Source organism: Carassius carassius, chromosome 5 (genome assembly GCF_963082965.1).
Source record: "Carassius carassius chromosome 5, fCarCar2.1, whole genome shotgun sequence".
NCBI lineage: Eukaryota > Metazoa > Chordata > Actinopteri > Cypriniformes > Cyprinidae > Carassius > Carassius carassius.
The window spans coordinates 2,321,316-2,337,162 of record NC_081759.1 but is presented as its reverse complement, the minus strand read 5'-3'; the positions used below and the strand labels follow the sequence as shown (position 1 = coordinate 2,337,162).

Sequence of the window (15,847 nt, the reverse complement as noted above, 5' to 3'; positions counted from 1 at the left end):
TAATGATATTGTACAAGTTTCATAGTGCAAGTATAGTACAGAATCTGCTCTTTTGTAAATGTTAAACGATTTGCTATTAGCTGTCGACTCAGGGAAATGCCTCTGTTAATGCTGCATGTACATGTGGGGTACATCAGGGTTCCGTTTTAGGCCCTGTTTTGTTCTCCCTTTATCTTCTTCCTTTAGCTATGATTTTTGTAAGTATCAGATCTCATACCATCTTTATGCAGAAGATACACAGCTTTATATTCTAGCTATATCTCTACAGTCTCTAATTGATTGTGTGAGTGAAGTTAAAACTTGGACGGCGTCATTTTTTTTTTAAAGCTAAATGATTTTGGTCTTTGGATGGACTGAATGTGCTTCCATCCTTTCTAAAACTTTGAGTCCTATAACTAAAACTGTAGGCACTTGTGCTCAGAATTTGGGTGTTATTTGACCCAAATTTGATAAACATATCAATTCAGTAGTGAAATCAGCATTTCTTCAGCTTAGGATGATTGTTAAATTTAAATTGTTTTTTTAAGGATCTGGAGACTATTATTATTCATACATTTATTTAAACAAGATTGGATTATTGCAATTCACTGTATTTATGAATCATTCAGTCTTGTTTATCTTGTCTTCAGATGGTCCAAAATGCTGCGGCCAGACTTTTAACAGGGACCAAAAAAAAGAGAAAGTATAATTTATGATTTATATGGTTAGTTGTTTTATGTTTTTTATTATTTTTTTTATTATTTTGTACAGCACTTTGTTCGACTCTGTCGTTATTACATGTGCTATATAAATCAATAAAACTAAACTATCTAAAACTAAACAAAAACTTTAGATCAAGCTTTTGTCTAGCATTCAGCCAAGACAACATTCTGACAAGATGGACATTTAACGCATGATGTACAGTCATATCACTAATTACAGTTTGTCACCATATACATGAAGACAAGGACATAAAATGTTATTTGAGAATAAAGTATTTTAAAATCTTAAGTCACCTTTATTTATATAGTGCCTTATACAAAACAGATTTGGCCAAAGCAGCTTTACAGTGTTAGACAGGAAAACCGGATGTGGATAATGCAAGATGATGATGGTACATTTATATTTAGTCATTTAGCAGACGCTTTTATCCAAAGCGACTTACAAATGAGGATAATGGAAGCAATTAAAAACAACAAAAGCGCAATGATGTGTAAGTGCTATAACAAGTCTCAGTTAGCTTAAATGCAGTACATGTTTAGCAATGGCTTTTAAATAATATAATAAATAAAACGAAAACAGATAGAATAGAAAAAGAATAGAGCAAGCTAGTGTCAGAGGTATTTTTTATAAAATAAATTAAATTAAAATTAGATTTATGCATTTAGCAGACGCATTTTATCCAAAGCAACTTAACTCTACCACTTGAGCTACAGGAACACCGTATAAATATGTAATAAATAAAACGAAAATAGAATACTAAAAATTTTAGTTTTAAATTACATTTTTAATTTTAAGTTAGATATTTAATTTTAATTTTATTTTTTTTTAGAATAGAATAGTGTAGAATAGTGAGTGCTAATGTTAGAGGGTCAAATAAAGATTGAAGAGATGGGTTTTAAGCCGATTCTTGAAAATGGTATGTTAAAAAAAAGGACTCAGGTGCTCAGATTGAGTTGGGCAGGTCATTCCACCATTTAATTTAAAAGTCCGTAAAAGTGACTGTGTGCTTTGGGATGGCACAAACAAGCGACGTTCACTTGCAGAACGCAAGCTTCTAGAGGCCACATAAGTCTGAAATAATACATTTAGGTAAATGGGTGCAGACCCAGTGGTGGTTTTGTAGGCAAACATCAATGCCTGGAATTTTATGCAAGCAGCTATTGGTAGCCAGTGCAAATTGATAAACAGAGGTCTAACGTGTACTCTTTTTGGCTCATTAACAATTTATCTTGCTGCCGCGTTCTGGATTAATTGTAAAGGTTTTTACAGAACTTGCTGGAAGACCTGCCAAGAGAGCATTGTGGTTAGCAATGTGGTCTGAGAAAAGTCAGCTGATCATCAATCATAACTCCAAGGTTTCTGGCTGTTTTGGAAGGAGTTATGGTTGACATGCCTAACTTGATGCTGAAATTATGATGAAACAATGGGTTTACTGGAACTAAAAGCAGTTCTGTCTTGGCAAGATTGAGTTGAAGGTGATAGTCCTTCATCCAGCAATAAATGTCTGTTAGACAAGCTGTGATGCGAGTAGCTACCGTCGGATCATCAGGATGGAATGAGAGGTAGAGTTGAGTGTCATCAGCATAGCAGTGATATGAAAAGCCATGTTTCTGAATGACAGAACCTAATGATGCCATGTAGACAGAGAAGAGAAGTGGTCCAAGAACTGAGCCCTGAGGCACCCCAATAGTTAGATGTTGTGACTTGGACACCTCACCTCTCCAAGATACTTTGAAGGACCTTTCTGATAGATAAGACTCAAACCACTGAAGTGAGTTTCCTGAGATGCACATTTGCTAGTAGGGTTGATAGCAGGATCTGGTGATCTGGATCAGTCTCAGTTGAATGTCCACTTCTGAAGCCAGATTGGTTACTGTCAAGGAGATTGTTCTGTGTGAGAAATGCAGAGACTTGGTTGAACACAGCTCATTCAAGTGTTTTGCAATGAAAGGAAGAAGGGAAACTGGTCTGTAGTTCTCTAAAAGAGATGGGTTGAGGGTGGCCTTCTTAAAGAGTGGAGTTATACGAGCCTGTCTAAATGATGAGGGAAAAACACCAGTGTGGAGCATGTGTTAATGATGTGAGTGAATGCAGGTACAACTGTCAGGAGAAATGGCTTGAAGGAGATGAGATGGAATAGGATCAAGCAGACAAGTAGGATGATTAGAAAGGATGAGTTAACATATAGTTTATAGTAAACAGTAAATTTTTCAGTTAAAGTCAGTTCATCATTGATTCAGTGATGCCATCGTCCAGCTCATTTCATTTCTGTGTCTGTGAATCCACAACAATAATATTGCAAGAAATTAAGTGCCCCCAACTAAGCAAGCCAAAGGTGTAACTTACACACATTGGAATGCTGTGACTAACCAAACAGAATCAAGTATTCTAGAGTTCCATGTAATATTTTAGTGATATTCTTTAGCTAATACACGATGTAAAGTAAGCATCACACAGCCATAATTTTCTTTTAGACATTTTCCTACTTGTAATAGGAAACAGTAACCGAATACTTAGAATATTCTCAGTCCCTAAATATCAGTTCTTCAGAATGTGGAAGTGAATGTGCCTTTTTTTATTTAAGGAACATGACTAGATAAAGGATTATAATAAAAGGGAGGTGTTGTATTGATTTTTCATTATAAGAATCAAGTTATTATTCAAGCTGATTTTACTTCCATTTTATGGTCTCAGAAAATGGGAATGGATTGCTCAGAAGAATACATTAGGATGGAGATGGAATGTGAACCTAAGAAATCATTTCGGAGAGGTTTGAAAGATTTACAAAATTACATTCTGTCACAGAAACTGTTTGAGAAATAATTAAACTAACTAAAAGCTTAAAGCATTAAGCTAATTTTACTTTTACAGTTCAGGTGAAATGGAAAATGTTTCATTAAGTCTTGCAATTACATTTATTTAAATGTCTTGAAACCTTTTTTTTTTTCTTTTTAATTATCACTACAAAATCATATTTTATATTTGGAATGTAATTGGAATTGAGAATGCAGTTCAGCAAAATCCTTCTTCCTCAGCTTCAATTACTGATCAAAGTAATGTTTTGTGCTGAAACGTATCATTAGTACTGTTGCTTATATAGAGTGCTTGTAAATAGCTGTAAACTCTATTAAATTATATAAGTCTCAAGTATTAAACTTGGGTGGGGATGAATTAAACAATATACATTAATCAAGCGTATGTTTTTTCCTGCAGGTCGTCCATGTACCAGACAAACTGGGATACTTGTTCTTCTAGGAACAGTCTGCATGATTATATTTATGGTCATGGCTTTTGTCATCTGTGAGTGAATTAAACAACACAATCTTTAGTGTACTGCAGCTAGACTGCTTTAATTTAACTGTGGTATGGACTAGGGCTACAACAAAAGATACCGTATATTGATAATTGATTAATCTAATGATTATTAAAGCAATTAATCAACTAATCAATGATTGTTTTAAATATTAACCATTAGACTTAGTCTGATTATTCAGAATTTTGTAATAGATTTTCTAACAAATAAATAAAAAACTAATCACTTATATTAATATAACATAATTACAATTTGTATACATTTATTTTTTCAATGCAAATAATAAAAAAAAAAATATTCTAAGCTTTAGTGTCGAGTCCCTGCAAAGTAGCCTCTATTTGAGGGTGTTGGCGCTGCATCGGGTGGTTGGATCCATTATTCCCTGTAATAGAGTATTTCCTAAAAGAGCATTACACTGTTGTGACAATGCGTCTTTTTGCAGACAATGTTGTGTTTTTTTAAAGATGTCATACCACCTGGCACCGGGGAATGGTCACGATTGCTGCCTCACATGTCTTAACCATTTTAAACCATCATCGAGTGCTTATAATAACTTCCGATTATGATTCATAGTTGATTTTGATTCTATAAACTTTTTGTATGTGTAATATTTCTACACTGCTAATATTTGTTATAAACATCCTTTATTGCTATAAAAAATACTATGAGCAGCATGCAAAACACATACAAAAAATATATCGTCATAATATGTCTATTTGCTTTCATATTTCATGTGTAGAAAAATGTTTCACTCAATTTTTTTAATATGGAAGCTCAGGACTAGAGAGTAAATGTGCTCTGACTCATAACACTTGCGCACATATAAGAAAACGGATGGTGCTCTACAGATCACATGATTCAGTGGAGAATTATTAGAAATGTTATTCTGTATAAAAGACGTGAGAATAAATCTGCTCTTAAATACAAATGATTACAAGAACTCAGCTCTCTTCTCTTACCCGGGACACTCTTCGGTCTTTGTTTACACTGGTTTTTGAAACAGCGCTACCATTCTCGGCCTTTTGTGCAACAACAGCTTCTCCGGTCACGTGATCCTAGCTCAAATCTTATTGGACAGCCTGTGTTTTCACTTAGCAAAACGTCTCTGGTCCTTGGGGACTCCCTTCCTTCCTAACCTACCTGAAATCCTATTGCACAACGCCAGTGAAGTTGCAACTCTCACTGGCCAATGCCAGCCAAGACGGCAAATGTGGGTGGGGCCACTATTTATTGAGCCGTGTTGGCGGCATAACCTCAGAATCTTCCGACTGAATTAACAGTACAGCAGATCCGAGTGGTGAACACGGTGGCCTACGCTATGTCTCGTTCCCGTCTCTCAGGGAACCGAGGTTACGACAGTAACTGGAGACGTTCCCTCTTGAGAACGGTCTCTCGACATGGCGTTAACGCCTTGGGGACTGTATAGAACAACGCCGTGGGAACAGAGAATAAAAAGGCTCAGAGTAATCATAAATAATTCTTGTATACACTAAAGTAAATCCCCAGCCAATCAGATACGACCCTGCGACATGCCTCGAAGGGATTGGATTAAACCTTAAGCGTAGAGGGCATACTGCCGCCGTCCGTTCGTTGTTGCAGAAAATCCAGAATGTCAGACACGGGGCAGCTTTCCGGGTCCCGACCATTCGATTCACACCATCTCTCAAAGACTGTCCATTTACAAGCGTACAGGCGTCTCGTAGAAGGGGCTCGCGCCTCCGTAATCGTGTACATCACGCGGTGAGACAACGAACCCATGTTTACCGGGTCCCGCACACCATCCACACCTGAAGTTTCCACCATTCTGGGATGGGGTGCCATATCGAGCCGTATGCCTGAGACAGGAGATCTTGTCTCAGCGGGATCGGCCACGGGGGAGCCGTTAGTATTTCTAGAAGATCGAGAAACCACGGCCTGTTCGGCCAGTACGGAGCGACTAATAACACTGACGCTTTCTCCTCTCTGATTTTGTGCAGCACTTGTGACAAAATCTTTAGCGGGGGGAATGCATACAGGCGGGCATTCGGCCATGGCATTGTGAGTGCAGGGGAGAGCGCGACAGCGAGAAGAACAGAGGACAATGCGTGTTCTCCTCTGTCGCGAACAGGTCCACCTCCACTTTCCCAAACTGTTCCCAGATCAGCCTCACTGTCCCAGGGTTCAGTCTCCATTCTCCGTGAGGAATCCCGTTCCTTGAAAGCATATCCGCGCCACTGTTCAGGCATCCCGGAACGTGCGCTGCTCGAATGAGCCCCAAGAGCAGATGGTGATCGGCCCACAGCAAAAGGCGTGCTGCCTGACTGTACAGGGCTTTCGAGTGTACACTGCCCTGGTGGTTTATGTACGTTACCACCGTCATGTTGTCTGTGTGAATCAACACGTGGTGCCCCCTGATTTGCGTCATAAAACTCTGAAGGGCCAAAGAAACCACTCTCAGCTCGAGGCGATTTATGTGCCACGTTCTCTCCGACTCTGTCCAGTGGCCCGAGGCCGGTAAGCCATCGCAGTGGGCTCCCCAGCCCGTCGTCGACACATAAATCTTGTATGCACTACTGGCTCAGATGCGCCCTTATTGTTATCGAGTCCAACTGCACCCCTAGATACATGATTGTTTGGCTGGGGCGTAACACGTTTTTTTGTACGTTCACACAGAGACTCAAACTCTCCAGGTGACGTAACAGAGCGTGTTTGTGGCTGTTGCATACATCCTCTGAATGTGCCAAGATCAGCCAATCAGCCAATCGTCCAAATAGTTCAGTATGCGCATTCCGCTCGCTCTCAGAGGGGAAAGTGTTGCATCCACACATTTTGTAAACGTACGAGGCGCAAGCCCTAGCCCGAACGGCATCACCATGAACTGATATGCTATGCCTTCGAACGCAAATCTCAGAAAGCGCCTGTGACGAGGGGCGATCTGGATATGAAAATATGCGTATTTCAGGTCCACCGAAACAAACCAATCTCCGGGTCGAATCTGTGCCAGTATCTGCTTTAGCGTTGTCATTTTGATAGCGCGTTTGTACAATGCACGGTTGATGGGTCTCAGGTCTAATATTGGACGGAGACCACCACCTTTCTTGGGAACGACAAAGTACCGGCTGTAAAACCCGCTCTCTCTCTCGCTCGGCGGGACCACTTCTATCGTGTGTCTCGCGAGGAGATTGAGAATTTCTTGCCTCAGAACCAGCATGTTGTGAGCCAGAACCATCGACATGACCACGCCATTGAACCGGGGTGGTCTGCGTCGAAACTGAAGCATGTAACCGTTCTCTATGACGTTCCGCAACCAAACCGAAATGCCTGGAATGGATGGCCATGCGCTCGCGCAAAAAAGACACAGAGGGCGAAGCACCTCAGAGGGCGAAGCACCACACAGCACCTCGCAGTGCTGTGTGTTAGGGAGGGTCGTGCTTTGCCGATCAGCGGGGTGCATTCCTCGACGGGCAGAATGCGCGTATATCCACGGGCTTCCGCTCCATGGACTTTGGTGAAAATTGGGGCGCAGCCCACGCCTCCACCGAATGAAATAATCTCCGCTGCTCCAGCGGCAGGTTGAAGATCCTCCTCCAAGCCCATTGGAGAGCGGGGGGGAGGTGAATTGCGCCATTCTGCGCGGTCGCCCACGTGCGGCTGTTGTCCCACCAGCGGCTCGCTGACGGCGGTGGGACATTGCCGAGAGAAATCACCGAGGGCGATATTCTTCCGGGCCCTAAGCACCCACACTGAGAATTCTTCGCAGTGTGGGCAGCCTGACCCGTTGAGTGCTGCCTCCGCATGGGCGAGACCAAGGCAGCGGATGCAGAACTCGTGGGTGTCCGGGGCCTCGATAGGCCCCGAACACAGCGTGCAAACTTTCGACATGCTGGAACGCCAAGAGGGAAATCCGTCTTCTTGCGTCTTCTCAACAGCTGTCTCCGTAGGATAATTGAAAGAGGAAGAATCTGAGGTTATGCCGCCAACACGGCACAATATATAGTGGCGAGGCCCCGCCCACATTTGCCGTCTTGGCTGGCATTGGTCAGTGAGAGTTGCAACTTCACTGGCGTTGTGCAATAGGATTTCAGGTAGGTTAGGAAGGAAGGGAGTCCCCAAGGTGTTAACGCCATGTCGAGAGACCGTTCTCTAGAGGGAACTGAAAAGATTCGTCGGACTGGTTGGAAAAAAAAATATTTGCATTTTTGGTGCGCAAATATTCCAATCTATATGGAGGCATCCATAGAAATTCCAGCACCTCATCGCATCTGATATTCATTCCGCTTTTTCATGCTCAGTGTGGAAGGGTTACAGTAAAGGCTTCCCCTCCGATGAACTTACCTCCCAGAAACCCTCGCCCCACTTGCACACCGCAGCCAGTGGAGATGCCCAAGACCTTCTAGAAGAGTACCAGCTACATCATTTAGGGCTCCCCTGATGATTGAATGTCGATCGCTGCATCGGAGGGCGAGTCTGAGCTCTCTGGGGAAGAAGTTTCGGCTGCACAAACTCCTTCTGAGATGGTAGCAATTACTGAATCGTACCCTGAAATGATGGCTATGCCTCCCTGGGTGGCTGAGAAGGTTCAGGCTCAGGTGGAGACATCCACTTTGTCCTGAACCTTCGAGGCAGGATGATTTGTATCTCGAGGTGTCTCGCGCTGGTTCTCAGCACCCCACCCAGGTGCCTTTCTTCCCGAAAGTGCATGATGAGCTTACCAGCTCGTGGACAGCACCTTTTACTGCTGAAACCAATCTGGTTGCTTTTCCTCCCTCCCCTCTTGATGGAGGGGCAGCCAGGAGGTACACAGAGTTCCCGTTGGTTGAGCGGTCAGAATGTGTCTCCCTTTCAAGGCCTGTAAGCATTCGTCTAGTCTGACTGACAGTACTTATGTGGCCTGTGGAGAGGCAGCCTCAGCCTTACACGTTATGGTGTTATTGCAGGTTCATCAGGCCAAGGCACTGAAAGACCTGTATGAGGGTGATCACGAGCCTGAGGTTCTAAAAGTACAGCAGAAAGCTACTGAACTAATGCTATGAGCATTGAAGGTCACTGCAAGTTCACTGTGTAATGTGATATCCACGCTTGTTGTCCAGGAACACCATCTCTGGTTGTGTCTGGCTGACTTAAGGGTTGCTACAAGATTCAGTTTTTAAATTCCCCCATGTCCCAGATGCAGTCGAGAGATTTGCCCAGCAGGCCATGGCTGCACAGAAGTAGACAGAGGCAATCAGACACATCCTGGCCCGGTGAACAGCTGTTGCCACCTGACCGCCTACTGCAATGCCTCGGTCTGCGCATCACCTAGGGTGGTCCGCTATGTCCACCCTGCTTCCATTCCACAGCAGCAGCAGCAGCTAATCAGCATCGTGGAGCCAGTTGTAGACAGGCTGCCCAACCTGTCTAGGCTCCCTCCAAACCTGGTAAAAAAGGATAGGTAAGAGGAAAGAGAATGGGAGAATAGAGACTCCATCCCCAGATGGTCCAGCTGATCTGGAGAAGTTTTGGTACCACTCAGGTAGACCTGTTTGTCTCTCCAAAAACCTCTAACTGCCAGCTGTTTTATTCCTTGACCGAGGGAATACTCAGGACAGATGCTCTGGCACACAGCTGGTCCTAGGTCTTGCACAAGTATGCGTTCCCCCCTGTGAGCCTCTTTGCACAGACTCTGTGCAAAGTTAGTGAGGACAAGACAGAGATGGGGCACCCTATGACACCCGTGTCCAGACCCCTGGAAACTCCAACTCTGGTCCCTGGATATACCATGGAGGATCTAGGTGACCTATCCTAAGAGGTAGTGGACACCACCATTTCAGCATGAGCACCGAGACACAAGACAATCTTATGCCTTGAAGTAGAACCTGTTTATCTAGAGGTGTACATCTCACAGAGAGGACCTCCGTAGATGCTCGATCAGGGATGTGCTTTCTGTTCTGCAGCAGGGGTTGGAGGGATGCCTGCCTCCCTCCACACTTAAAGTGTAAGTTACTGTGATATCTGCACACCACGACCCCGTGGATGGTAAAACAGCAGGGAAGCACGACCTGGTCCTCTGGTTCCTTAGGGACCTCCAAACCTCTTGAGACCTGAGTCTGGTACTTCGAGCTCTTCATCAGGTCCCATTTAAGCCCTTGCAATCAGTTGAGCTGAAGTTTCTGTCAATGAAAACGTAGCTCCTGGTTGCTTTGGCTTCTATCATTGGGAGGCGAACCTGCAGGCATTTTTGGTTGATGAATTGTGCCTAGAATTTGGGCCGGCTGACTCCCATGTAACTCTGAGATCTCGGTCCAACTACATGCACAAGGATCCAAATTCTCCCTTCAGGGATCAGGTGGTGAACCTGCAAGTGCTGCCCTCATAGGAGGCAGAGGCCTAGCTTTGTTCTGTACTGTCTAGGGTTGTAGCGATATACCAGTATGACGGTCTATCGCAGTTTGAATGTGCACGATTATCATACAGTAAACATTTGCATATTTATGTTTTGTTTTTTTGTTTTTTATTATGAAAACAAAATCTTACCTTATTTTTGCTCGGCTGCTTGACTCTGCATTCACTTGGCTGCTTACATGCATGTACAACAGAGAAAATGGCAGAGACAGAGATTATATCTAATTGAAATCCAATGCCGAAATAAAGTTTAAATCTTCAGTATGACAATACTTAGGATATAAAAAACTCACAGGTCTGCTACAACTCGTCTAAATAATAGTTTGATTTAACTTGAAGTTATGACAAAAATATGTTAGCATTGTACAATGTACTTAAAAGTTAACAACAATAATATTCTTTATAATAATTATTTAAACATTATTTTTAAGGAGCATCGTGTTTGTCCATGTTTTAACAGTATACCCATATGTTGTGCAGCACTTTGCCAAAAATAAAAGGAGTTGTTAAATTTGGATTTGATAACATTTTAAAAAAATCATTAAAATGGTAAAGTCCTAAATGGATAAACATAAGGCTTATAGCTTTAATTTTAATAGTTTATTTAATTTATGTTTTTTGTTTATTGAGAAGCAAGACTTCAATACTTTCATATTCCAAGTTTGTTGCAATAAAGGATTTGTTCACTTAACTTGTTCTTATCCTTTTAAGAGTCATTGTTACTGATTAAGAATTTATTGTTTAATATATACCGTCAAACTGTAATATTTTCTGAGACGATTATCATATCATGAAAATCTCATACCCAGTTTTGGTAATAGACTTCTAATTAACTGTCAACTGTTTTTGGTAGGTGGTGCCCTAGAAAATAAGGTTGCAGAGATGCAGACCTTAGTTTCAAGCCTGAGTTCATATTTGAACACATCTGGAGCAAGTAACCCAATGAATAGGGGTTAGTAAGTTGTCTTTTATATTTTTTGACAGATCATCATAATAATCAACATAATTTAATATATTAAATGTATAAAAATATTTGTACTTTTACAATCTTTTGAACATAAATTCATAGTAAAGTTCTACATTACACTCTTCAAATGTCTTCCAACATGTTTAAATATTCTTTTGCTCTTTGGCTTTTAACACTGAATATAGTTCTAGATATCCTATATGCATAAAAAGCACAGATAATGTATTAATTGGTCCCTCTTATTCTATATGCATAAGAACTGCAAGAAAAGAAATTGTCTAATATCGAGACCTTGATGACTGATCTTGTCTCCTCACTGAGTTCACTCACATCCAAACAAGAAGAAATCCTGCAAAAGTTGGGTGAGCACTGTTACTTTTCAGTTTTGAATCCTCAACCTTAAATGAACAAATTAAGGGTTTGAATTCGTTTCATTGCTCAAATTATGAAACTTTCTCTGGGTTTTGTCCTACAGAGCACCAGCAGAATGTGTCACACACTGAAGTGAAGAGTTTGATGGGCAGTTTGAGTTCTTCAGTATCGGCTCTTAGGGATAAACTGATACAGCACAGTTCAAATTCATCTGTTTTGTCTCTACAGTCTTTTCAACGCACAAAACCTATTTTGAGTAAGACCTTAAATTATATGACCTAAAATATAAATGTTAATCAATGCCAATTTAAAAATCATAAATATTCTGTTCTATAGAATAAGCTTCTCCTTTTATTAGAGGTAATTGTATTGATATATTGTATTTTTTTTTACTTGTCTTCAACTAAAGTGGACATTTCAAGGACACTGATGGGCCTGAGTCATTTCATGGGGGACACGAGATCATCTATTCAGTTACTTTCTTATAAACTATCATTTACCAGTGAGTAACTCTAAATTCAAAATGTAATATTGTGCTCAAATATAATGGAGCTTCTCTTTCAATGATGTTATGCAGCAGAATAACCACTGTTATTTTACCAAGAACATTAATAATGAAGGTGCACCAGGTACAACAGGAATAACAGCTTCAGTTACAGTATTTGAAGGTGGTCAGAGTAAATGAGTAGAAGCAATGTGGGAGAACAATATCTAGGTAGGATAACATTTATTAGACAATAAATAAATTTTTTAGATAAAAAGTTGGTTCTGTAATCTTTTACTGAGGGTGTATAGAAAAAAATACTATAAAACTTAGATAAGTATTCTTAAATAAGAATTCACAAAAACCATCTCAGCGAAAAGGGGAGGTTTACCAAAATGAAAATTCTTTGATTTAAAATAATTGATTAATTAGTTATGTCTCTTTTGATTTTGTTTTTACCGTGGTGATTTGATTAAATGTGCTGCGTGACTTGAGTACAAATGAATGAACCATTTTGCCCTCTCTTTCTTTCTCTTACTTACATAGACTTGCTTACATCAGGCTGTATTGAACCCGATTGGATCCCGTTCAGAAACAGCTGTTACCTGTTCTCACAGGATTCAATGAACTGGACCAAAGCAAAAGTTTACTGCCAAAACCAGGGTGCATTACTCTTAAAAATAGAAGATGCCTCTGAGAAGGAGTGGGTACGTGGGTACACAAAAACTAACACAGACACACACTCTCTCTCTCTCTCTCTCTCTCTCTCTCTCTCTCTCTCTCACACACACACACACACACACACACACACACACACACACACACACACACACACACACACACACACACACACACACACACACCAATTCAATCTGTCTTTCAGTTATTATTTTATCTCCCTTCTTAGCAATTTGTTACCAATATGGCTAAACCATATTCATACTGGGTTGGTCTTACGGACCAGAACACAGGGCAGTGGAGATGGGCGGATGACACTCCTTACACCATGAATAAAGAGTAAGTTAAATATATAGAGAACTAGACTTTTGGTTCCAGAGGTACAGGGTTTGCATGGGTCTTAAAAAATTTAAAATATCTGCAATGTTACAATGCTGAAAGTTCAATGCAAATTGAGAGAGATTGTTTAAAATGATGGCAGTTTAATGCCTACAGTTATGGCTGGTAGGAACTACTATGAGCTACTTCCCAGGTTGGTGACATCACAAACCCTGAAATTTTTTTTACATTTATTGAATATTGTGTATGCGTGATGCGAAGTAGGGTCTGGAGTGTTAAACTTATGTACTAGTTCTATGTTTGAATTGTTTCAATTTTCATGACGCAATGAAACTAATTGTGCAGAAATCATTTTTGATAATTTATTATTGTCATACAAGCTTGCACTCTTTATTGGCAGCCTATAATTTAATAAATCACAGATTACTAGGTATTGGCTATATTACATGTTACTTTGTAGATTTGAATGAAAATGGCCAGATGGGAGGAGTTGTCCTCTGCAAACAATGAGGATATTTGTCAAAATGGTTAATTCTGGTCAGTCAGTTTAGGATATTGCTTATGTTCAACTGTTATAAATTAACAGTTTAACAAATTTTGAATTTCAATTTTACAGACAATGGAGTCCTGGGCAGCCGGATGACTGGACCCAACATGGTCTGGGAGAGGAAGGAGAGGACTGTGGGCAAATAACAGGAAATGGGCTGTTAAATGATGCCCACTGCTCTTACAAAATGAAGTATATATGTAAAAAGAAAAAAAAGGACTGAAAATATGTGCCTTAAAGTGTGGTTAGCACTGAATGAATACAAACACTGTCCACAAACAAGTCTAGATAGGTTTCATTTGGAGTTTATTAAAAAAATTTGTGTGTGGTGGGGGAGTACTGTGCAGAAATTGTTAACTTTTGGTGTAAATTACAAATTTATGTGTTTGGTGTCTTTAAAATCAAATTTTAGACTTTTTAAGAGTTGACAAATGAAATTAATACTGCATGCCTTTATAGAACAAACCCAAACAATCACAAAATAAATCAGGAATCTCACATTCTTTTACTTAATTAATCAGGCTGTAGCATATAGTACTGCAAACAAGAGGAACTGCAAGTTTAGGTAGTCGAAAGCAGTTCAATATTTACATTAGAATTGGTTTAAGTTCTCATGTATTAATACACATGAAGAAGAGTTCCAATGATATTGGTATTCGCTGACACAGTAATGTGCTTTTTAAGAAAAGCAATAAAAATGATTGCGCAGATATTAATAAAATCTATATATTGAATGTGTTAAATCATGTTCTAAGTCTTTTTTTCCCAGTGACCCAGAGAGAAGGCACACGAGTTTATGCTGATATAAATGCCTGACATTGTTTATTGTGTAATACCAAATACCAATAATGACTAAGGGGAAAAGCATTTTATGCATATTGAGAGACTTTTATCATAAACAAGCCTGAAATAACAATAAACAAAATTAACAAATGGTCTAACTCTCACATGCTCTTTAAAACATTTCCTAGCTCTGTTGTCCTCCTTCTCCCCTCTCTTCCTCAACTCTAACAGCTGACTACTTTGCCATGTTCTTCATTAATAAAATTAAAAACACCAGTGCACAATTTTCCACCCCACAATCTGTCAAGCACATTTTATCAGCAAACATACACTCATTCACATCCTTCTCTTCACTCTCCGAGGCAAAAGTCTCCAAACTCATCCTTTCTAATCATCCTACTATTTGTCCGCTTGATCCTATTCCATCTCATCTCCTTCAAGCCATTTCTCCTGCAGTTGTACCTGCACTCAGTCAGATCATAAACACATCCTTCCACACTGGTGTTATTTCCCTCATCATTTAGACAGGCTCGTATAACTCCACTACTTAAGAAACCCACCCTCAACCCATCTATTTTAGAGAACTACAGACCAGTTTTCCTTTCATTGCTAAAACACTTGAACGAGCTGTGTTCAGCCAAGTCTCTGCATTTCCCACACACAACCTTGACAGCAACCAATCTGGCTTCAGAAGTGGACATTCAACTGAGACTGCTTTGCTCTCAGTTGTTGAAGCCCTATGACTGGCAAGAGTGGAATCCAAATCTTCAGTACTTATTCTGCTTGATCTGTCCGCTGCTTTTGACACGGTTAACCACCAGATCCTCCTGTCAACCCTACTGGAAAAGGGCATCTCAGGAACCACACTTCAGTAGTTTGAGTTTTACCTCTCAGATAGGTCCTTCAAAGTATCTTGAAGAGGGGGGTATCTAAGTCGCAACATCTAACTACTGGGGTGCCTCAGGGCTCAGTTCTTGGACCACTTCTCTTCTCTGTCTACATAGCATAACTAGGTTCTGTCATTCAGAAACATGGCTTTTCAATCACTGCTATGCTTAACACACTCAATTCTACCTCTCATTCCATCCTGATGATCCTGATCCTTTACATTTAATCTAGAACGCAGCAGCAAAATAAATTTTTATTAAGCCAAAAGAATGGATGTCACACCTCTGTTTATCAGTTTGCACTGGCTACCCATAGCTGCTGGCATTAAATTCAAGTTATTAATGTTAGCCTACAAAACCACTACTGGTTCTTCACCCCTTTACCTAAATTCATTACTTCAGACTGTGCCTCTAA

General features: G+C 40.4%; 1 protein-coding gene across 1 annotated transcript; it reads left to right on the top strand.

The window, feature by feature from the left end:
• Positions 1 to 3,317: 3,317 nt before the first annotated feature.
• On the top strand, positions 3,318 to 14,032 carry LOC132140216 (asialoglycoprotein receptor 1-like). The gene is made up of 9 exons (XM_059549031.1): positions 3,318 to 3,472; positions 3,916 to 4,002; positions 11,229 to 11,327; positions 11,600 to 11,704; positions 11,818 to 11,970; positions 12,124 to 12,216; positions 12,745 to 12,905; positions 13,106 to 13,215; positions 13,832 to 14,032. Exons 1-9 carry the CDS (start codon positions 3,400 to 3,402, stop codon positions 13,983 to 13,985), a joined length of 1,035 nt encoding a protein of 344 aa, XP_059405014.1. The 5' UTR covers positions 3,318 to 3,399; the 3' UTR covers positions 13,986 to 14,032.
• Positions 14,033 to 15,847: the final 1,815 nt, after the last annotated feature.